At 35.5% G+C, this 25395-nt stretch overlaps 1 protein-coding gene across 3 annotated transcripts; it reads left to right on the top strand.

Moving 5' to 3' along the window:
• Window positions 1-9929: 9929 nt before the first annotated feature.
• Window positions 9930-21909, top strand: LOC110108469 (4-hydroxybenzoate polyprenyltransferase, mitochondrial; the record flags this gene model as incomplete). Of its 3 annotated transcripts, none has more annotated exon segments than XM_028696420.1 (7): window positions 9930-10470; window positions 16997-17132; window positions 18323-18444; window positions 21212-21281; window positions 21363-21512; window positions 21603-21713; window positions 21808-21909. In XM_028696420.1, coding segments are annotated over 7 exon segments (1119 nt in total). In that variant the 5' UTR covers window positions 9930-10036.
• Between the last annotated feature and the right edge of the window lie 3486 nt (window positions 21910-25395).

The following is a 25395-nucleotide window of genomic DNA, read 5'->3' as shown; positions in this document are numbered from 1 at the left end:
GAGGACAGCCGTTTGATGAGTTTTGAGGCTTTTGATGGACGGATGGATGCGTTCAACCGTCCTTTTTTCTGATATTTTCTCCGGTTATTTTTGTTTGAGTGCTGACGGCGACGATCATGCGAAGAACAAGTTTTTTTTTTTTTTTTGAAGAGATATTTTAGCGGTCAATTTCTATTTGTAAGAGTTATTTGGGAATTTAATTTGCTGAAAAATGAAATGCAGTTTTTGTTTATTTATTTATTTCATAAGTTGCTGAGTTTGAAATGCAATTTTTATTAATTTGATTGTGAAGTACAAAGTGTAAGATAGATAGTTTATTGAATTTGTCGAGTTTGGTATCAAAGAATTAGAACCAAAGCAATATATGACAGTCAAGTTTTGTTGAATTCACGATCATGAATTCTTGCTCACCATTGATCCCTTGCGCTCTTAAATCTTCTTAATCTTGAATCTTCTTAATCTTGCGCTCATCGGATCCCTCAGAACTATACGTTCATGAACCCTAATGTTAGGTAACAAAGAGTCCAACATAAAGAGAAAAAATAAATTATGATTTGTAAAACATAAATGAACATAAGAGATTAACGTGGAAAACATAAATCTAAAAAAAATTATAAACAAGAAGGGAAAACGATTTCACTATAGAAAAGAAGTACCCAAGAATTATAACCAAAGCAATATATGATAGTCAAGCTTTGTTGAATTCATGATTATGATTTATTGCTCACCATTGATCCCTTGTGCTCTTAAACCTATAAATCTCGCGCTCATCGGATCCCTCAAAACTACACGCTCGTGAATTCTCATGTTAGGTAACGACGAGTCAAAAATAAAGAGAAAAAATAAATTATTATTTGTAAAACATAAATGAACGTAAGAGATAACGTGGAAAACATATATAAATCTAGAAAAAATTACGGACGAGAAGAAAAGCGATTGCCTCGAGTACAAAACTGCTTAAAATCCTAAATTCTTTATAAATATTTATAAGAAAAAAAATAAAGTACATAAAAAAATAAGCGGAATTTTAAAAATACCCTTATAGAGCGTTGAGTCAAAAATGTCAACAAATAAGAATAGAGTCAAATTCTAAACAATAAGAACGCCTCACACCGCAACTACCTCCGCTATTCAACTCCACCTCTAATCTCATAGAATTTTGCCGCACTCACAACTTATATCACATCATGATTGAAAATTATTGATTTTATTTTGCTCATAAAGTTTTTTTTTTAAATATTTTGTTAGATGAAAAATAAGTCAAGATAAAGTAAAATAATTACAATGCATTTCATTTTAGTTCATTTTTTGTGTATTTGAAATTCCTTATATTTGGACATTTTTCAAATACACTGCAAATTCAAGGCATTACTACCTCTTGTCAGTCACATCCGCCTGCTAGCCACTATCGTCCGCCACCACCGTTGTCCAATGCCGTCCATCCACCACCGTTGATCGCAGCCTCATGCCACTCTAGTCACTTCTATTCACTTTACATTGCAATCACTCTACTTCAAACCAAACAAGAAAGTAATTTCATCCTAAACACTTTATATTCATACAAATAATTACCTGATAATTTCATTAGATTGAAACAATTAAAAATGTAATTAAATTAATTAAAAAATACTTTTAAAATGTGGATTAAATTATAATTTGTTGTGATTCAAAATCTACGCAAAATGTTATTTTAAAGTTTAAGCATGATTGATTATTAATTTATTGATTAACGAAACTCATTTTTGTTTGTTAGTTATTTGGTTGGAAATTTTGACGACTAATGAGGAGGTTGAGTTTGAGCCTTACATATAAATTTGTCTTCATAAATCTAAATGTTCCTAAAAATATATATTATTAATTTATTTTTTGAGAAGTAAAATTTGAAAATGGTGGTCCCCTCTTAAATATTTTCAAGATCATGCTGGCTTCATCTATTTCTGAAAAAGGAAAGAATATGTGTCACATGGTGGGAGATCTGATGTCATGCAAAGCTAGTTTTGGAAAGGATCTCAATCGGCGGACATTCGAATCTGGTTTTGTCGGAAAGATCTCTATTTGCCCTCTCTCTCTCTCTCTCTCTCTCTCTCTCTCTATTACAAAGAAAATTAAAATATTAAAAGGCTATCAATATGAAGTTCAAAGCATAAAATGTGATGTGTTTGAGTTTGGGACTTTGGGTTTAATTCTCTTAGAATCTTAATTCAAGAGAGAAATGTGATATGTGGCACTGAGGAGAATAGTTCAGTAGTTGATAGTTTTTTTTTTCCGGTTATGGATCATAAATTTTTTCCATGATAAAAATATGAATTTTTGTGATAAGTATATATTCAAATATTTTAAAAATATGGTTCTAGTTAAATTAGAGGTGTCAAAATGCATTTTCGGGTCGGGTTCGGATCCAATCCGAAATTAACCAGCATTCAAACTAATTTAATTGCCCCAAATTTTCTACACTTACATCTTTACTTGCCATCACTAAGAAGGGGTAACATTTCATAATTACCACATTGTTGTACTCATTCATAGGGGTGTCAATTCGGGTCAATGGGTCGGGTTCGGGTCGAACCCAAAACTAACCCGGCACTATTCGGGTCAACTCGAACCCGACCCGTTTTTAAAAACGGGTCAGATTTCCGGACCCGAGCCCAACCCGAATCAGGTCCGGGACAACACGAATGACCCGGCATTGACCCAAAATTGCTAGTTTTCTAGTAAAAAATTGAGTCAATCTTCGTTTCTCGGATAAAAAACGGGTCAATCTTGGATTTTAGTGTCAAATATAAGTTTTCGTGTCACTTTTGGGTCAATTTCGGGTTGATGGGTCAACCCGAACCCGACCCGATTTTTAAAACGGGTTGATTTGTTGAACCCGAACCTGACCCGTTTCGGGTTCGGGTTGACCTGAACCCGATTTTTTTCGGGTCGGGTTTGGGTTGTGTTTCGGGTCGCGTCAAAAATTGACACCCCTACTCATTTTTACTTTTCTTGAGGGTTGACGCCCCCTCCAATACCGTCTTATCATCATTATAATTATTAGCATCATTTAATTCATTATTATATATCACAACTGCATTATCACCACTACCTACTTGCTCATTGTCATCATCAGGAGTATTTTCAACAACGGTCTCAGTATCGCCCATCTAACAAAGTCATGTAAAAAAATATACGCAATTAGAAAACAAATAAAAATAGATGTTTAGATAGACAGCATGAAAAATCCTAAAGGGTCTTGATCTCATCGACACCAACAACTACCTACAAAAACAATATTCTCTTTATAGAAATAGGCCTTATCAAAAAGTTACAAAGCTATCCTTAGCAAGTTAGCATGCAAATTTCATAATTCAAATAAAAATTAATGATGAAAAAATCAGCCCATTTCTAAATTGTAATAAAATCAATTAGTGAGGCTTAACAGCATAAGTGCATAAGCTTACAATCAACTTGCTACGGCTCCACTCCATGGACAGATAATTAAATTTCTAATGCAATAAGAAACAACTACAACATTTCTAATACAATAAACCCATTATCTCAAATCGACAAATTAATAGGAAAAGTTTAGGCTTTCATGTTTATGGCTCCAAGGACAAAATAGTAGTCAAAGTATAATACATCTATATCAAATCTAATACAATCAAAAGCAAACATAACTCCTATTTAGTTCATCTGCTAGGGTTTCACATCCCATCATGACATTCTTTGTGGTTTGGGAACCACACAATCTAGGATTTCCGTTTGATATGCTTAAATATGAAAAAAAAAAAAAAGTGAAAACTCATACAAATAAGTTTGCCAAGATATCAGGAAGCTAATTATCTCAATTAAAATATAAAAAAATTTACCAGCAGCCGATACTTGTTAATAAGCATAACATGAAAACCGAAGTAGCAGAGGAGAGAAGGTGGACCTGCATATGTCGTCTTTTAACATGCCTCTAAATTCTTTTGGATTAAACTCTACAAGAATAACACAAACCTGCAACTAAACGAAGAACAAAGACGAAACCAGAAAAAGGGCAGTGGCACAAAAAGAAACAAGGAAACAACCAGTGCCAAGTGATGAAACGAAAATACGCACGATCGCGTTGGTATTAGCCCAAAATAAACACCACCTCTATTATGTATTAACCACGCCATTCTGGTCATTATTGAGTTTTCGGGCTGACTAGATTGACCACCATTTTAGCTTTTTACACTCGAACCCGACCCTATGCCAAACAAGTCAACTCAATTTGGGATCATTTGATGTCCAATCTACCAAATATATTTTATTGTCAAAAAAAATGTTTGAAATTTTTTGCATGGCTAAAATTTATGTTTATGGTGGATGCCCGGCAGGGAACCATGCAAGTGGTTGCACCATATTAGCCTCTGTCACTGCGACGCTCATCAGCTTTTAGAATTGTGTTGCATCATACAGCACATGAGGGATTTTGTTTGGAACTACTGGATAAGTTTGTAACTTAGCCAGATTTGGCAATTGTTTTTTTCAGATTAAAATGCTGAAATATGCGCAGATACAAATAAATGGACCTGGCTTGAATTGTCTTTTTTTTTTTTGTTTTTAGTGAAGGTGACAAAATCGTATAAATAAATCAAAAAATGATTATGAAAGTTTATAAATTTATTTGATTAAATCAATCAAATGAAATGATAATGACATCAATATCTTTTGAGTGGGTAGTCAGTATACTCATATCTTTTTGGGTCATATTTGTTGCGTGCTAGAATATACGCGGCAGTAGAGTTAGAAAATATTCGTCTTAGCGTTGCACGAGTATTCATCACATAAACCGAAAAGAGAATGAACACCAGAGTTTTTACATGAAAAACCCAAAATGGGAAAAAACCACGGGGTCTCGCCCAGTTGTAAAATTCCACTAGTGTTTTTGTGAATTACAAGAAACTGATTCGTCTCACAAATTGGGACGATCAGATTACAACTTGAAGCAAATTTACAAAGTTTTGTAGAATCCCGTTGTTTCCCAAAAATCCGGCAGAGTTCCGGCATATTCAGGCGACGGGAAGAGCTCCGACGGTGGTCGAGGAGGAGAGGATTCGCCTTTTGCCCTTTTCCCCTTTTCCCCTTTTCCTTCTTCTTCTCTCTTTTCACTTGAGTCCCCTTCGTGTAGAATGAGAGCTCTATTTATAGTTTTTCTGTAGTGACATAGCTCGTAAATAGGTGTGAGATCATGGGCGAATAGGGAGTGGTTTGAATGGACGGCCGATATTGAACCCTTCGATCATGCACCGTTCGTTGGACATTTGGAGGCCTTAATGATGTTTAAATTCAGCGATCTTGGGCTCGTTGGATTCGTCTCGTCGAGTCGCTCGATTCGAGTATAAGCTCGTTAAAATCGAAGACCATTTGGTAACTCAAATTGCGGTTTAAACCTTCCAACAGCGTTTCGGGTCCTTGATTCAGACTCATTTGGGCTCGGATTGGGTTAATCTTGATGTCGTTGGTTTCGTATTTCCGAGACGCTCAGTTTGACTATAAGCTCGCTAAAATCGGAGTTCGGGTGCTCCCAGAATTAATTTTTGAAGTTTCCAACTAGCTTTTGCCTCGAGATTCGTGCCCGATCAAGCTAATTTTGTGATGCCGTATCAATATTGATCATGTCAGTTTCAAAGCTTGGATTCAGTTCACCCATACACCAAGTTTGATTGGGATTGGATCTCATTAACTAACTAAAAAGTTAGCCTTATTAAGTACTTAGTAAAAGACTTGGTGAACTCCTCACCAAAGACCCACTTAAATTAACAATTTTTCTACTTAGGGGTTATTTGATTGGCTGAAAAATGAATGTTGTGTAAAAGTAATGAGATGTATAAATAATGGAACAAATTTAAAATATTTCGGAATTGTTTGGATGAGTGTAAAATAAATAAAGAGATTTTTTTAGCTTGAAATAAAATGAATGCAGTGAAAAACATGATCAGTGGTAATCGGTGATGGCGAGGGCAGGCAGTGGAGGCAGTTGGCTATCAGCGTTGGTGACATGCAACAGCTGTGGTCGGTGGTGGTGGCAGTCGGCGGCTGGGGCGGAATCACTGTAGCGGGGGGGGGGGGGGGGGGGGGGCGGGGGGGGGGAAGCCCCCCCCCCCCCCCCCCCCCCTCTCAAAAAATGTAAATTTTTTTAAGTCTAAGGGCTGTTAGATAATTTGCTCTTTCAATAGGTTAAAATTTGCCCTAATATCAAATTTTCTCCAGATTTGCCCCGCCGAACAACAAGTATCGCTCCGCTGCCCCTGCTCTTCTCCGAACGAACGGGATACTCGCTCCGCTCCGAACGAACGCGATCTCCATCTGCATCTCCGACTCTTTTGATTTTTTGTTCTTGAAGCTTGAATCGGGACAGGCACTGGAGAGGACTTCATTTTTCATCATTCTAAGTGCTCGGGTAAGTCTTCTTCGACATTTCTTCCATTCTTTCGCCCATTTCTTTGCTTCTTTCGTTGTTTTCTTCGCTTCTTCCGAAAAATAGATCCTCTCCTGGCTGAGAGAAACCTATAAAAGAAAAAAAAAAGATCAATAATCAATCTCTTATCTGAAAGTCTGTCTGGTTTGAGAAAACTGATCACAGATTTCCATCGATGTTAGAAACCAAAAGAAGAGATTTTTTGATTCTACAATTTTTCATCATTCAAATGCAAACAATTATTTTTTCTTTTGCAGAAAGACAATATCTTTGGCTCTTTGCTCAACTTATTTAGGCTTATAAGTTATAAGACTGAACAACATGAATTTTTTTTAGCACTAAAATGGGATAATACTGAAATTCAGGCTTTTCCATGCAATCATTCCCTTAAAACTAGTTTCAAATGCAAGCATAAAGCATTGGAAGTCGAATTTACTTGCTGAGAAAGCTGCTACACTTTTGCCCGATTTCGAAAATCCAGCTTCAGCCATTGAATTGATTAAAGAATTTTGATTGTAACAATTACAGCTACATTGATAGAGCACTTACCCTGCTCAATTCACCTTGTAGTCTTTCTGAGGTCAATGTGTTTCCAACTGAATGTGCTAATTATATGGAACAACTATACAAAAACATGCATTTCAATTTAGCACTAGACCACAAAGGACTTTGATTTTTGACACAAAAGATTCAGATGCTTCAATAAATTTAAAACTAGAAAGTAGATAGTAGCAACCATGGTCTTCATAGAACAATTTACTTTCCCTTTGCTGGAGTGGGATGTTAGTGCAGGGCAAGAGCTGGCAGCTCTTAAATGTTTTGTTCCAAAAGAGGTAAATCACTTTACTAAATCCTTAAATGACACATTCGATTTTCACAACGAAATAGGAAGTTCAATTTTCTATGTAGCCTGTAAGGAGCTGTAGCCTGTATGATACTTAATTGCATTTAAGTGTATAATCTATTAAAATAAGCATAGCATAGTTTTTAATGTTTAAGTTGAAGTTTCTATTGTATAAGCATACTTGTTTATTATGATATAAATATTTTGATTGACGGTTGCTTTTTCTTGGTAATAAATTTCATTCTAGGGTTAAATAATGGAGCGTTATTTAAAGAGAAAAGAACGAGTAGAAATTGATATTAATAATCTAGCATCAGATCCAGGACTCTGACTTCCTATTTGGAGTTATGATGTTAATGATAGAGATAAGATTCAGAGATCTTATCTCTTGAAGGGACCTCATCAACCGAGAAGTCATCAATTTCCTCAAACTTTATATGGAAATATTGCACGTAGGTTCAATCCGAAATGGTTTGATGAATACTCTAATTGGTTAGAGTACAGTGTGCAAAAAGATGCTATTTTTTGTCTTTATTGTTATCTATTTAAACCTCAAGAGCAGATCATTAAAGGTCAAGGTGGTGGGGATTCATTTGTTGGAGAAGGTTTCAGAAACTGGAAGAAGAAAGAGAAATTATTATGTCACATTGGATATCACAATAGCATACAAATGATTTTATTTTTACAATGCATTTGATGATTGATATATTGGGCATTACGAATGAGTTATCGCAATCATTGCAAAAAAAAGATCAAGACATTGAAAATGCGATGAAATTTGTTCAAATATCTAAACAACGACTACAACTACTAAGGGAGAATGGATGGAATGCTTTACTAGCCGAAGTGTCACGATTTTGTGGTATTTTTGAAGTTGTTGTTCCAAACATGAATGAAACATACAAAACTCGACGTCGAGCATGCGAAGAGGTGAAGAAATAACAAATCTACATCATTATCGTGCTGATTTAATTGAAAAAGATGTATTTGATTTGATTCCTAATGAAGATGTAGTCCAATATTATCAAAAAATGCAAAATAGATTGATAAAATTGTAATGATTTTCAATTTTTCTATCATATTGGAATACAAGATTTCACTTTGAATTATGTCTTCATTTTGTTTTTTGTTTTTTTTTTATATTTGTCTATTAATAAGAAAATTTTGCCCCCCTGAGATAAAAGGCTGGTTCCGCCCCTGGTCGGCTGTGGTGTCGATCGGCGGTGGTAGATGGTAGTGCCTATACATTTTGTTTGAATGAGTGTAAAATAAATACACATTATTATTATTATTATTATTATTATTATTATTATTTGACTTCAAGTAAAATGAATGCAGTGTAAAGCATGATCGGTGGCAACCGGTGATGGCGAAGGGCCGGCGGTGGCAGCTTGCAGTGGTGGCAGTGGTGGTTGACGGTTAGCGGTCTGAGGCGGCCACCGATGATGGAGGCAGTTGGTTATTAGTGGTAGTGGCGAGCAACGGCAATGACGTCATGCAACAAAGTTTTATTGTATTTAAAAATTGCCCGAATCGGAGAAAATCCAAACTAGTGAATTCGAAATACACCAAAAAATTATAGTGCATTTGATTTACTTCAAGCCAAACATCAATATTCTCAAAATCCATCCACCAAACAACCCCTTAATTCATCAAGCCATCTTGCTAGAAGAACTCATCGAATTAGGCAGATTGCTCAACTAAAGTAATTGCATATTGCACAACAATTAGCCAAGGCTCATTTATTGTATGGCTAATTATACTGAACCTCTCTTATAGATTATTATTTTATATTTCATTATGTAGCATTTCCTGCATCAGTAGCTTTGATGCACAATTATAAATAGAGGGTCAAAAAAAGAATAATATTTTTGTCGAAACACAAGCTTTGACAAAAGTTATGGACAAATGTTTTTTTGTTATTATTTAAAGTTTGTATTTGAGTAAATTATAAAATTTTTATATATAAATAAAACACTTTAAATATTATGTATGCAATTTCTAGTGGATGTTATAAAGCTGAAATTACATCTCATTATTTTTTTTTTCTATAAAAATATAAGTTAACAATCAAATATGCTCTCAAACATCATAACATTGGGTCTATATTACTTATGGATTTTGTAAGCTTTGCCCTAAAATGAACAACAAACCATCTACTCTTTGGATGTCCACTCACATTCAATCTACTTACTAATTGCCTATTGTGGACGGCCAGATTCTTTCTCCGTCCCAACGAACCATTTATGAGATTGATCATTTACTACAACGACTTAAGGTTTTGTTTGGGATGACTTCCTTACTGTTTCTTAAAGCAAATTTTTAATACAAAAATTAAAAATTGTATACTAAAAAATTGATTTAAGAGGCAATAAGAAAGCAATCCCAAATGAAGCATTAGTTTTCAGATTCAGTGCTTTTATCTTATGTTTTCAATTTTGATGATTATTTGTGTCATCTCATTATTTAAGGATGATGACAAATTGTCTTTTCCCATTTTGCCAATATTATTTTATTTTCACATAATCTTTCCCCATTTTGCCAATAGTATATATATATATTTTTTATATATTCAATGAAAATTGGGCTAAAGCCCTAAAAAAAAGGATTAATTTTCAAGATTTAAATGAACAACTAGATCCTACCATAAAGCAGGCACGCCGGAGCCAAATTGGTCCGAATTCCTTCCGTCTTAATTGCCGGCAAATAAAAGCTGCAAGCTAAAACCCTGAAAATTTTAGATAGGTAGGTTGATCGCGATCGAAATGGTGATGTGGTTGTCCCTCTCCGTTCGTAGGTTTCGGCTTCGACCTTCTCCAATCTCCGTCCTCTCCATTCTCTCAGCTTACCCGTCATCCTCCTCCCATCGCCAAAACCCTAGTTCCGACGGCGATAACTTTGAGCATAGTCGTCTTACCACGCTAGGTACCCTTGGTGCCCCAACACCCCTTTTTACCAGTCGGAGAGCGCTCGATGTGCTTAGCTGTTATAAGTTATCCCTGGCCTCCATTTCCAGCTCCTCAGGAACGGTGGAGAGCGGTGGAAACCAACGGCCGGAAGGGGGAGGGAAAACGCAGCCTACCAAATCGTCTTCTTGTTGGATTCAGACCTTCCTTCCAGAGTCCGTGCAACCTTATGCTCTGCTTGCTCGTTTGGATAAGCCCATTGGGACTTGGTTGCTCGCTTGGCCTTGCATGTGGTAATGATTCCTCTTCTTTTTTTCTTCTATTTTTTGACTTATTCTTACAATCAATCAAACTCACTGTGACATCATTCTTTAGATGTAACCACTGCAGGGCATGCAGAGAACTGGGAAGCAACAGTCTGTAGTAACTGCCAGGATTAGCCTCGCGCTGGAGAAGTAATCTTCTGTGATGACATAAGAACGTTGGATGAGTTTAGGGATTATCTGAGGCTCTTCTGTTTGTTTAGATGATTTAGCATATGATATTTTTTTTAAGTTAATGGTTGGATTCAAGCGTTTATAGCTCGGCCAAATTGTTTTTTTATGAAAAATTATTAAGCCAAATTTTTTGCATAGTTGAATTAGTTTTGCAAAGTATTAAGTTCAATAAAATATATACCTTCATTGTGGAAATCAAGTAGTTCTATTTGAAAATTAGGTAAAAATGAATCAAAGAATGATGATGAAATTTTGAGCAATGATAGGTTGTCTAATCTTGAGTGTGTTAAGAAAATGGTCATGTAGATTGTGCTGTAATAAATAAATTAAAGCTAGTTTATTTTTAATAGATATGGACATTATGATAAAGGCTTGATGTTGATGTTGTGATGATGGACATTATGATAAAGAAATATCATGGTGAATGAAGCAAAAATAAGAGACAGATAAGTAGAATAAGTCTTTGCTTGGCAAAATATGCCTCCATTCGGGCCAGAATAAGCCTCTGACCCAATTTCAAACAAAAAAAATGGTGATGGAGAATCCTAAAAGAGAGATGGATGGGGAGAATAATAGACACATAAAGGTGGTTGACAAAGAGGAGAGTCGAGCATTTAGCAGTTGTAGTTTCATAAACCTTCGCAACGGGCATACTTCAAAAGAGTACCACATAGCCTCTAGACTTCCCACCAATATGAGCAAGAGGAGCAGCCATAATCTTTAAAAAAAATCGTGCTATATGACATCATCCTTCACTTTATCATAGAAGAAGCTTCATTTACTGAACAAGGAATGTAAAAGTGAGCCAAGGATGGTTTTCTAGTTCAAATGATGTTGTCTTGGTAGCAATGCAGGTGAATTTGAAGAAGACTTGAGCTCAAAAGTTTTTTTCTTTAACGATAGCTCCTCTAAGGAAATGACACAAGTCCAACTTAATGAGAAATACGCCTTTGCCACACAACAAAAGAAGGATAAAAACTAGGGGGAAATTTTTTCAAATCTATGAAAATGCTTTACTACGTTTCCCAATAAATTCTTGAAGGCTTCTAAAGCAATTGCGGACTACAACGTCCTAGCTCACCTCTGCAAATTTTTGACATTCTTAATCATCTGCTTCTATGATTCCCTCATAATATATAAAAGCATTTAAAAGCACCTCCACAATCATCTTTGATAATGATGATCTCCTTTTGGGGACGACTAAAAATAATCAATTGTGTTAGGTCACGACAAAGTGATATTATTTAAATGCACTAAATTTTGAGTGACTCAGGTTCTTCAATTAATCTCATAAGTGTTAAGAGGCTCTGGTGGTTGAGTCTTAACCTTGAATATCTTAGCAATGGTAATTTTTCCTCTAGCCTTTTAATAAACAGGAGCAGAGAACCTTCAGATCTTTTATTGTACCACTCTGCTTTGGAAAACTCTATATAGAGGTAGAATTTTATGTGGTTGACTTTGATACTTTGGAAGAATTCCTCCAATGATAATGGCTCCATGAGTAAGTTATCATGCTCTTGACAAGAGTATGAAATACACTTGGGAATGGAGAATATCATTGAATGGATGGTGATATGCAATCATTTATGATACATGAGGTCAAAATATATGATGATGCTAAACATTTTATCATGAAGAAATTGAAAAGTACGAACCGTCCGCAATGGCACAATTTGTTGAAGCACAATCGAAGGGCACGAATTAAAAGGTGAAGTGCAAGATAAACCTAATCAACTTAATTCATAAGATCTTTCTCCTAGAGAATAAAAGAGATTTCCTTATCTTAGCAATAACACAAATGATGAATTATGTGTCTATCATCTTAAGTCACTCCAATGGTTCAAAATAAAGGAGAACTAGAACCCAGGTCTCTAACATAACAAATAAAGAAAAAATATATCATCCTAGCGAGAGTGTTTAACTCCCAAATTCCAAAATCATCATTGAAATAACAACTTTGCCTTCTTCTTATGCATTGATATCCTCTTGATTATTGATGTAGAGATGTTAAAGACCTATGTCACTCCAAGGAGAGGCTGCAATGTTCTTTATTAGATTTAAATGAGAAGTTGACTCTTAACAGGACACAATAGAGAAAAAAGATTCATGTGGCTGACCCTCGTAATGGGATAAAGGCTTGATGTTGTTGTTATTGTTGTTGTTGTCATATGAGAAACCAACCCATGAGCCCATGCCATTCACAAACTAAAATGTGACAACCTCAATTTGTAAGAAGTGATATCAATAATGGTCTCACAATATTTCTCACGTGCTTTAAGGCGCCTCATTGAAAAGCAAGTTCCTATCAAACAAGCTTGTCATTTCAAAAAGCTATGGAAAGAAGAGCATGCCAATATAACTTTAAGACATAAGAATTGAAAAATTACTCTTATTGATTATAAGGATTGTGGTACATATATTGACATGCTAGGCCTACTATGGATATAGCAATCCCTATAATCCCTAGATGTCGTATATTAAAGGCACAATGGTGATAAGAACTAAAATTTAGGACTAGCTAATTGTTGAAACTAAGAAGCTCTATAAAGTTGAATTCATTTGGGAGAGAATATATTGACCGGATCACAAATATCATCTAAAATAAGAAAAAGAATGGCTAGATTTATGTATGCATTAACTTCCAGAACTTGAAAAATCATTTCATCTTTTTCAAAAGACGATTTTCTACTACTCATATGAGCCCATGATTTGCAATACATGACAATATAACAAAATCAAGATGGTGTTAGAGAAAAGAAACATACATCTTTTTGCATACTCATTAGTATCCATTGCTAGAGGGTGAACGTTTTGACTTGGAAAACACCAAAACCTCTTGCAAAAGGATTTTGAATAGGGGTGTCAAAAACGGGTTGCGGGTCAGGTTCAGGTCGAACAAGACAATGACCCGCAGCTGTTCGAACGACTCGAATCTGACCCGTTTTTGCAAACGGGTTGAATTTTACAACCCATACCCGATCCACCAAAAACCCGGGTCAACCCGACCCGACATGGCTGACCTAGGGCCAAATCGCAGGCGTTGTCGCAGCGTGCCGCTGTGCACGGTTACTCGTTAGGGCTTGCTGATGGCCGGCGGGCTAGGCCTTGCAGGTCTGCAAGCGCAAACCATCAAGCGGCTCGGGCAAAGCAGGGTCGAGCGCGCGAGGACTTAGGGTTTGCTGGCGGCTGGTGTACGTGGGACCAATAATTTGGTCTGGTGCTTAAGTACATACTCAAGCAAGTGCGGTCTAGCCACCGCAGGCGTCAGGCTACGCGGGCGAAGCAGGGTTGAACACGCGCAGGGTGATGTCAGGTCGGCTTCAGGTTGATGTCGGGTTTTCGGGTTGACTCAAACCCGGCCCGAATTTGTAATTGAGTTCAGATTTTAAACCCGAACCTGACCTGTTTACTAAACGGGTTAACCCTAACCCAAAATTTCTGGGTCATGTCTAATATTGACTGCCCTAGTTTTCAAAGGGTGATATCATTGACTTGGTTGTAAAAAGTATGTCCCATTTTGATCATGTAAATGATCCTTAGTTTTTTTAAAAAAAAAATTAATCTTAAAGCGAATCCTTTGAAAAATATTTTTACGTTCATAAAAAATGTTCTATGCTTTGTTGTATGCCATAGAGACATTGAAATTGATTCCCCTTAAAATTAAGAATGTTGTGTGCCAGAACATTAGCAGTGGTAGAGATACAAAAAGATTTAAATAATTGGTATGAAGATCTAATACACACACACACACACACACACACACACACACACATATATATATATATATATAGGGTGCAATAATCATAAGAGATACCATATTTTTTACATTGAAAACCCGGAAAAGGAAAAGTCATGAGGTTTGACTCAGTGATCACTAGTATTTGTCATTGATTATAAATGATGCACTTCCTTGAGAGAAGACATTGCTGCAATGCAAATAACATATTATATGGTTGAAATTGAAATAGCCCTCTGGTAGGAATCTAGCATTAGTGAAGTTAAGAGTCAAAAAATGGCGTCGATGGCATGCATCGATCCTATAAGAGATGGCATGTGTTTCCATTATTAGCAATGGTAGGTGATGAAATCAATAGACATTGGAGTAGCCAGGTGATGATAGCAAAAAGGTTATAGGTCGGAGGAATGTTTCGCCATGCAACAAAAATGATTTTGAGTATGCCACTGTCAAAAACATTAAGTAACTTTGTTCTTTGTAGGATAGTTTGGCATATATAAGGAGGTTTGTACGTGACCTTTCAGGCAAGTTTTAACCCTTCAATAGATTAATGAAGGACACCCTTTTTATATGAGATAATGTTTGTCAATAAGATTTAATAGCATAAAGCACTATTTGTTCCATCTTCTAATTCTTGTGATATCAATCTTGGAAAACCCACTATCTTTTATATCAAAGGTCTCTCGAGGGATCACTTTGGGGCTTTGTTGGCTTAAAACAATACATATAGGAATGAAATATGATGGACCACCTGATTTGATTGTGAGGGAATTAAGAAGTTTCCTAATAAAGAGGGAGCTATCTCGGAAGGTTCTTAATCAAACGAAATTAATTAGCAGATGTTTTCTAATTGAATATGACATATTTGGTGATCGATTTAGAGGGAATTAATTAGGAAATATTTTCTAATTAAAGGGGGAAGATTTGAAAGCTGATTTGGAGGGGATTAATTAAGAAATATTTCATAATTGAAAAGTACATATTTAGGGGCTGATTTGAAGGGGATTAATTAAGAAATGTTTCCTAACTGAAGAGGAAAGATTTATGGACTGATTTGAGGGCTTATTTGGGAGGAAAATAATTAAGTAAACAGGAGGGAATTGGGGGAGGACTGTTTGGGTATTTATTGTTTGCTTTACTTAAATTAGATTATTCTTAGGGTGTTTGGGCTCTCTGGCCGATGGCTAGAGATTTGGGAGAGCCGAATCTTCCTTTCCAATTGCATATCCACTTGCATCTTGTCTTTTCTTTCATAAAACTTTCAATAAAAAAGTGTTTGTGTATTTTATTCTTGATTTTCTTGTCGTTGGTTTTCTGAAATTGCTGAAATCAGATTTCATGCAAGGCTTTTCCTAAATTTCTACAAGAACTTTGTATCAAAATACTCTCTATTATATTAGTTGATGATTATTATAGGTCAACTCAAAAGTGCTCTTCAATTGAAAAATATTGTTGGTTGTTGATCTTTGCTACACAAAAGCTTGTCATATGTTTGCCCACAAAATAACTCTAATTTTTAAAGTTAAGCTTCAAAATTTTAATGATTAGATCCATTCTAACTAGTTGTCTAGCTAGTTGGGTAGTTTTGTTGCTTAAGTTTGGCATCACATATATCATGCAAAATAATGTGAAAGGGTGGGCCCTTATTGATTTCTTAGTTGCCCATTTCTCTTCCAATGGACTCTCCACTTGATGATTAACCATTGAATGACCAAGTCCTTAAAGTGGGAGAAGACAAACAATTGGCGAGTTAGAGCTATATTTATAGAACAACACTCGTAATCTTATAGGAATCTAATTGATTAATTTATTGCAATGATTTCAAAGACTCGGTTCAAAAAATCAACTCAAAAGGCAAATTGATTAATCAAAATTTGATATAGTTTTTTAGAGATACAAATGGTTAATCAATAACATTAAATCAAAATAAAAAAAGGATGGCAAAAGCATTAATCAAGTTAATGCAAAATCAAAGTCGAGTGTGAATTGTTTGAACCCTAGTCGTAAATCACAAGAGCTCAAACTCTCTTTCCAAATAAAATTTAAGTTAAGACTAATTTGAATGGTGCAAGGACACCGATATCTATGTTGATGCCTCAATAATCATACTTGCATATTGTAACTGTGTGAGTACATCATATAGCATATAGGTCATCAAAACTCTCCCATGGTCTGTTTGAAATTTGAATTGTGGAATACTATGGTGTACATATATGTCCATGAATGACTTGCGCGTACTTGTTTTCAAGTATACTGGTAAGCATGACAACACCTAAAAAAGAGTGTTGATGCACTTTGAAGGTTGAACTTCAAAATAGTCTCAAATGGCCAGGGGATTTAATAGATCCCTGGCTAACATAAATGTCCATAACGCCTGTATATGGTGGTAAAAAAACATCTAAATATTATCTCAAGGACTAACTTACTATACTACCCCTAATGGCGATTCCAGTACATTCATATTAACTCTCATTGTATTATGGTTGTCATTGTTGCCAATTTGATGACTATTTATGGTTACTTTTCAGTAAACAAATGGAGTTTATGTTATGCGAGTCTGCTAAGTCTTTATCACAATGATGCTAGGTCTATTACAATGGCAGCAGCCCCAGGAGAATTCCCTGATTTGAAGATGTTGGCATTGTTTGGATCTGGTGCGGTGCTCCTTCGAGGTGCTGGTTGCACAATAAATGACCTCCTTGATCGTGATATTGATATCAAGGTGTTTTTCGTTGCCTTTTAATTAATTATATGTATAATTGAAAATGCATGAGCAAATTCAAAAGTTTCCGAAGCTCCAGATGAATGATCGTGTGTTTTTTCTTATTCAGCTATCTGCTCATGTATTATATAATGTAATAATCTTTAACAGCATACAAAGTTTGTTGCAGGATTATCTCAAGTTTGGCTTGAGTGTGAATTTGGCAGTTTCGATGGTATCAACGGTTTCAATGTTTAATTTAGGTTTTGGTTTTGATTGTTTAAATAGCATGAAAAAGAATATTTCACAATGTTACAATAAAAAAATATTTTTAAGTTATGCAATATTGGAGACTATCCAACTTATAGAACCTCAAAAATAAAAGTTTGATAATATGACTGTAATTAAAATTGTTAATTTGTTTATTGAGGCACACACTTCACATTGATCTTTCAGTTCACGGGATGTTATAAAATAATTTCGATAGATAATAAGTTACTGAGACACACACATTATGATAAAGGAACTAATGATTGCCATGTGGTAGAGCTTTAGCTGGCAGTACGCTGGCAGTACGCATGGACCTCAAGTATGGAGTTTAGTAGAATTTTGAGTATTGCTTCAAGGTTTCGTGAGGTTTTACCAAACTTCTCAGGTTTAAATAAACCCTTGAAAGCAGCAGCAACAACAACATCAAGTCTTTATCCAACTACGTCTGGTCGGCTACATGAATCTTTTTTTCTTTATTGTTTCCTATGCAGGGTTAAATTCTCCTTTAAATCTAAGAAAAAAAAGGATAATTTCTAATACTTTGAAACCTTGAAAGCAACTGAAGCAAAAATAATCAACTGGTTTTTGGAGTGATCTTGATGAAAACCGTTCCAAAACTTCTGAAGTGGATAGTTTTAAACCGAAGGGAAAACATTGGTTTGCAACTACTATCTTTTTGTAATCATGCATGACTCCATTCCCAGTGCTGTTTGGTTTCTGTCAAATGTTAATAAAGCCTCTTTCTTGCACGTCTTCTTTATTACTATTTATCATTTAATTGATGCCCAGGCAGATAATGTCATTTGGTTTCATGATTAAAATAACGCAACTAGAGAACAATTCTTGCTGTGATTAATATTTGGTTCTTGCTCTCATGTGTGCTGAAAGTACCTCTATTCTCTTATTGATAGCCTATTATATCATCTTTTTTTACTGTGTAGGTGGAGCGTACAAAGAGCAGACCTGTTGCCTCTGGCATATTGACACCTTTCCAAGGGCTAAGCTTTCTTGGTCTTCAACTATTACTGGGTTTAGGCATTCTCTTGCAGCTCAATAATTATAGGTAATTGGTAAATATTATTTATATATAATTATTCCCAGTTTTTGGAGGAATGGCCTTTGTAGTTGTTGTAACTTTGTGATAATATTTTGAAGTTTGATGCAAATAATGAAAATCACAGACTGGTTGATCTTGTTGGTTGGTCATCTTTTAAATCAAAGACAGGGTGGATGCTGATTTTCATTTAGTTTCTGTTATTTTATGTGTACATTAATTTGTACCAAGTAATATTATCTACTTTTGCGAGTTCAAAACTTGATAGGAATCGATGAGAAATCTATAGTTCTATACTATAGCCTATTCTTTGTATCATATTTCCTTATATATTGTTTTATGTAGTTACCACTATAAACTTTGGATATTCGCATATGACATCTGGATGAGTAAAAATAAAATATGTAGCTGGAGTGGATGAGGGAGAGAAAAAGAGAGAAGGGGAGAAGAAATAGGAGAGTGGGTGAGGGAGGGGAAGGACAGGAATCATCCTCAGACGCAAAGTGAAGACGAGTATGCATCCATCTACTTGACAGTTTTCATTTTATTTATGAGAAATTATTGATGCATTGTGAGATTTTTTTTTTTTTTCAATCTTGAGTCTTGTGTCAATGCATCTTATCAACTAAGACTCTTACTTATGTTAGTTTCATGTTTTAGGATTATTTTGGTATTTTAATATATGTTTAAGTTTAGTTTGTAATTTTAATAAGTTATTTTTATAAATAGGACCCAATGTTTTATAATTGGTCATGAGAGTTTATGATGAATTGAGATCTCAAATTTCCCATGGCCTTCTCCTTGGGGAGTCTCCCTCATCTTTAGTTTATTCTTGTTGCTTCCTCTACCCTTGCTTCCCTCTCTTTTAGGCATTCATTCGTCCATATCCTCAATTATCTTCTTTTCTATAATTGTCCAATTCTCTTCCAATCTTGGACCTGACTATATATTTTATTACTATCCTCTGAATCAAGTATACATAGGAGTTTTATTTTTAAGATATGCCTATAGGGAGCTTATTATAAGAATTAAATGTCTAGACAGTCTGTAAGGCATGCAAAAACAAGTGTAATGTCTAATAAATTTTAGAATAGGAGTAAATGTACTAAAGGATAAAATAGATCCAACTACATAAGATAAATAATCCTAACTATATATGATTACTTCGATTAAGACGGTACACGTGAAGGTATAATATCTAGGTTGAGATTTAGCACACGATATGGTAAATATGAATAAACTTTATGGAGGCAGCAATTGTTGTTCTCTTGTGAAGACATTGGTTTAGAGAAAGCATATGATAAAGTTTTAAGAGAAGTGCTTTGGAGAGTTCTAGAAAAAAAAGATTTTATAATGCTTCTATTCAAGTCATTAAGGATATGTATGCATGAGTTGTTACTTGTGTTCAAACACAATATGGTTTGACCAAGTATTTTTCTATTTTAGTTGGATTACATTAAGGATCAGCTTTAAGCCAATATCTTTTTGCTTTAGTCATGGATGTTCTTACTAGACATTTTCAAGAGGATGTCCTAGTGAATGATTTTTGCTAATGTTATTCTTCTTATTGATAAGATTAGAGTGTAAAGGTTTTCATTTGAGAAGGTCTAAAATTGAATCTATGGAGTGTAATTTTAATAGTAATAGATCTAGTGGGTGGATTGTGACTTTGGGCAATCAAGTCATTAAAAAGATGACACATTTTAGATATCTTAGGTTTATTGTTCAAAGTGATGGTGAAATAGATGGTGATGTTTTTTTTTGGGGGGGGAATATAGATGGGGATGTTATTAGTAGAATTCAAGTTGGATGGTTAAAGTGGAGGAATGCATCGGGCCTATTGTGTGATAGAAATGTACCCCTCAAAAGGGAAATAAGTTTTCAAATTATCCAATTTTCAGTAATATTAAACTAATGGCCTTTTTTGTTGCATTTGCTCTCTGTAGATTGAGATTTTGGATTGGATATGGAGTTGGGTGTGTGTATTCCTGTCAATTGGAAGCGCTTGGCTAGCCAGAGGTTGGGCTGGCTGGGAAGGAGTTGTATTGTTTTGGGCATGAAAGTAAGCAACGACTGCAATGAAGATGGAAAGCAGCAAATCGCTGCAAGAAAACGATCCAGAAAATAGGGGAGGGCCAAGAACATCACCAAACAACAAAATGGAAAGCTTTAATCAGAAAAAAAATAAACAAAAAATAAAAAGTACAAAACTAATTTCAGCATAACTGCACAAGAGCTTGTTGATGCCATTATTTATGTGGTTAGATGAGTGGGCTAAGAAGAGAAGGTGGGATGCGAAATATACGAAAGGGAGAGGAAGAAGGAGAGGACTAAGTCTCAGCTTGCTAGAAAAGAAGAGTATGTCGATACACTTGAGAGTTTTCTTCACTTTCATTAAAAACGTTGTCCAGATCAGTCCTTAAGATGTCTATTTATAAGATGATCTCTAGGGCATACTTGATACTGATTGAATGTCTATAGTCCCCCCCTAGATCATTTTGATATAAGCGTGATGCCTAATAACTCTTAAAATAAGATAATATATGGTGACGATTGAGTTCGACTTCGGGCAGAAATATTTGTGTAAGTGTAACAAATAGTGATGGTTGATTTGTGTTAGATTTCCTTCTTTCTCCTTGTAGCTAGAAATAATGTTCACCTAGAAGTTCCTGGGTGTTGCACAATTTACCGGATATGAAACTTGTCTTATTGCGCTGAAGCTGATTGAAATGGTCAGCAGCCTTAATCTTATGCCGTATCTTTTTTGTGATTGTAGCCGTATTCTTGGAGCATCTTCGTTACTTCTGGTCTTCTCATATCCTCTTATGAAGAGGCTTACTTTCTGGGTATGGGATTTTGAATACTTAATATTTTTTACTTCTATTTGATGTCTTCCCAAAAATGAGTGGATTTGACCTTCGCAACAGCCTCAGGCTTATCTTGGTTTGACCTTCAACTGGGGTGCTTTACTGGGATGGGCTGCAATTAAGGACGGTTTAGATGTAGCAATTGTTCTCCCATTGTACTGTTCTGGTGTATGTTGGACACTTGTGTATGATACAATATACGCGCATCAGGTTATTTGGTATTTGTTTACTGCCTGTTTATAAATTCATTAGATCTTTCATGAATTACTCCTCTTGAAAATATTTATTTTTAAACTGCAGGACAAGGAAGATGACCTGAAAGTGGGTGTGAAGTCAACAGCATTAAGGTTTGGAAGTTCAACAAAAGGCTGGATCTCTGGATTTGGGGCTGCTTGTATCACTTGCTTAGCAGTAAGCGGATATAATGCAGAGCTTGGTGCGTGCCTATCTTTTCTGTTAATTTTTCTTGAAGTTGCCGTACTAATTGTATGAGCTTCTCTTTTAGGACAGCACTGCCTTATTATCCATTTCTAGTTGCTGCGGCTACACAATTGGGATGGCAAATTATGACCGTAGACATATCAAACAGGGAAGACTGTAATAATAAGTAAGTGAATGCAAAATGATCTACATAATATGCTGATACACACTATTGTCCATCATTAGAAAGCTATTATTTGTAAATTGTAAAATATTTGCAATTTCAGTCCCCCTTTTGATTTAGATGAACATGAAAGAATAAGAAGCAATGAGTTCCTAGCAACATTGTTTTGAGTTATGATATAATGACACCGACAGGAGAGAGACACATGTACACAAATAATTATAAATAGTAAGACATGCCAAGGGAATTGATTTTCTTTTATATAATGTTAAAATAAAATATTAAAAAATCTTATATCATTTATTTCTATCAAAAAATATCAAACATGAAGTATAATATCTTCTGTATTAGATAAAAATAACTTAAGGGCATACCAAGTATTATTGCACGGGGTATGTCTTGATTATGTTAGCTTGCCCTTGATTAACTAAAAATTAGTTCAATTGTTGGGTATCGTCTCATTGTGTTTGGGCATATCCAATAATGTCAGGGCATGCATCAGCCTTAATATATTTTTTGAAGAAAAGAAAGGTTGGACATAACTTTAAACGTGTATGACACATTAGGATGTTCATGTCTTATATGGCATAACCGGATCTTTTAGAGCCGCCCATGCTTCATAGGTTCCAGCGAGAGATTTTTTGGATTGGTTGTATATGCACTATAAATATTAAAAATTGACATCATTTAGGGTTCCCTTCCTCAGTTTACCACCTTCTCTTCGATGTTGAAATCCTTGATGTTGATGCCTTTCGGCATCAGCATTTCATATGTTATCTTGTGAGAATAGCTTCCTTTGTTGGCACATTCATCACCCCTTAATGCCAAATTGGCCTCGATTCTTCTGATGTTTCGGTTGGAGTTCTCACTGTCTCAAATAGTCTCCTATCATTCACTTCCTTTATCGCACTTGTTAGCTCTCATCCACTCTTTGTTTTGATGTCAGCTATGTGTCCAGTGTCCTTCATCCCTAGCTTCTCGCAATCATCGTTGTTCGCACTCCCTTCGGTTCCTCTTTGGTTGTTTCTTCTAGGGTTCTTGTGTTGGAGCCTATTGAACCTATTGTTGGTGATTCACCTTTGTCGTCTACTACTCTGATACTCTGATGGTCTTTTTGTTTGATGGTTTTCCCATAGATCCTCGTCACACATTTTATTTAACAATTACTTATGATACTCCTAGTATGTGTGCTACTCATTGTTTCATTGAAGTTGTTGAGGGGAATAATGCTTCAGTTTTTTAGCCTTCTTATTTTTCAAGATTTTTCAACAAGCTCAGAATCATCTCAAAGTGATAGGGAATAATCGTAGAAACAAAAAACGATGGTTGAAATCAGAATTTCAGCAATCTCGCCAAGTAAGTTTTGAGGATTTAATGGAGGAAAAACAAGAAAAACACCATTGATTGAATTAGTAGATGAAAGAAAATAGCAAGATACAGTTGATCCTTAATTTGAGAGGATGATCTATCTCTCCCAAATCTCTAGACCTCGCTAGAGCCTAAGATATTTAGATTGCTATAAAGTGCACCCTAAATTGAGAAAATAATCCTCTATGCTAACACCTAGGATGATGGGGATAATACAAATGACAGGTCCAACCTAAGAATTGGTGGTTGGATTGTACTCAAATTGTGGAATGTACTCTCTTTCTATGGATTCAACACCTTCACTTGTTGATGATGCATATGCCCGAAGTATTATGGTTATGGGTAGTACCTCTTCTAATATCTACATTGATTTAGTTTCTTTAGTTGTGATAGCGAATTCTCCTCTTGATCTTCCTATTGTAGATGATGTTGATAACCCAATATTTTATCAGTCATATGGTTCCGATAAAAGTCTCCTAGGCATGGAAGAATAAATGCATACAAGGTTTCAAATCTTATTTGTTAGGAGAGGCAATAATTAAAGGGATTTTTACATACATAACACTTAAAACTTTTGAAAATACATATTTAACACTCAAATTATTGTATTTACTGATATACCACTTAAAACCCTCATTTTCCTCTATTCTACCACTCTGTTCAAGCCCGTCAGAAATCCCGCCTAACGTCGTCTTCCGTACGTTCGTGCGAAGCAACTGCGGCCATGGAGATGTCTCCGGCAATGTGGAGCCGCAAAATGTCTGACCTGTCGTGCTTCGTCGCGAGCGTCTTCATCGCGAGAGCTGTCCGTGTGTGGAACTTGCTCTAGGGTTCTATGGAGAAGTTTTGTCCGGCAAGGCCAGATTGGTATGAGGAATTATTTGCCAAGGCTATGGAGGAAGGCATGAGGTCTTATGAAGCTGAGGTTACTTCACTGCTACCCTCTTCTATTTTTTCGTTTTGATACCATGCAATCCATTGCAAACACTTGCATGCCAAAGCAAAATAAAATTGGGGAAATTTTAAGGATAGAAGGATGTCGAGGGATGAATGCTACACCTCAGTCAACAAACATGAGCATTATATTGGGATATGAACTTCTGTGCTGTTTGGGATGGGGTTGAAAAATAAGCAAAACAGAAGAATGCATATTCAAAAATGCCTCACCAGAGGCAGAACCGATGGCAGCCAGGTAAAGGTGATTTTCGCTATTAATTTTCACCCCGTTATCACATTAACAGTTACTCCTATATAGAGAGAAGGAAGGTGGAGAATCACACCTGAGTTGATTCTGTTATTCCTCTACGCAGCAGTTGCTTCGTACAAACGGAATGGTAGAATTTTGGAAAATGAGATTTTTAGGTGGTATATCAGTAAATACAATAATTTGAGTGTTAAATATGTATTTTCAAAAGTTTTGAGTGTTATGTATGTAAAAATCCCATAATTAAAAAGAAGTATTTATTCATTCATGAAGGTTTAATAGACTTCAAGCAAGGTGCAGTAGTTTGGTATTCTTGATTTGTCAGTTATTGGGGCTTCTCCTCTACATTTTGATGGCTACTTTTTTCCCTTGCCATCATCTTATATATTGTTCCTAGTAATTTACTTAATACCTTGTCTTCTGGCTGCTGCTTGTAATTGGTTCATGTTATAACCATTGCCTTGATTGGTAATAAAATTTGCTTAAAAAAGATGGGAGAAAAAGGCTCCTAGACATCAATTTGTTAGCTGTTTGGAAAAGTCTAGATACTTTTGTATAAGCATGTATGGACATAGCACACTTAGGCTTCGTTTGGGATGGTTTCTTTGTTGCTTTCTAAAACGGCTTTTTAGTATAATTTTTTTTTTAATTAGAAATTTTTGTACTAAAAAGCAGTTTTATAATGTAACAAAAAAGCTGTCTCAAATGAAGCCTTACTCGCGGCATCAATGTTGGAGTAAGCTATATATTGCTGCATTTTGGGCTCCATCAGGGCTCAATTATGCACGGCCCTTAGACATTTACTACAGTATGCTCTTTAATCGGATTAATTATTATGTGCGGACTCCGAATGCCGTCCAGTCTCCGCACAAAATGATTACTCCTTTAATCGTGCGGATGCATAAAATTTCTAATCA

This window comes from Dendrobium catenatum, unplaced genomic scaffold (assembly GCF_001605985.2).
Source record: "Dendrobium catenatum unplaced genomic scaffold, ASM160598v2 fragScaff_scaffold_743, whole genome shotgun sequence".
Classification (NCBI taxonomy): domain Eukaryota; kingdom Viridiplantae; phylum Streptophyta; class Magnoliopsida; order Asparagales; family Orchidaceae; genus Dendrobium; species Dendrobium catenatum.
Note: the sequence above shows the minus strand (reverse complement) of the source record. Positions and strands in the feature narration are given on the sequence as shown.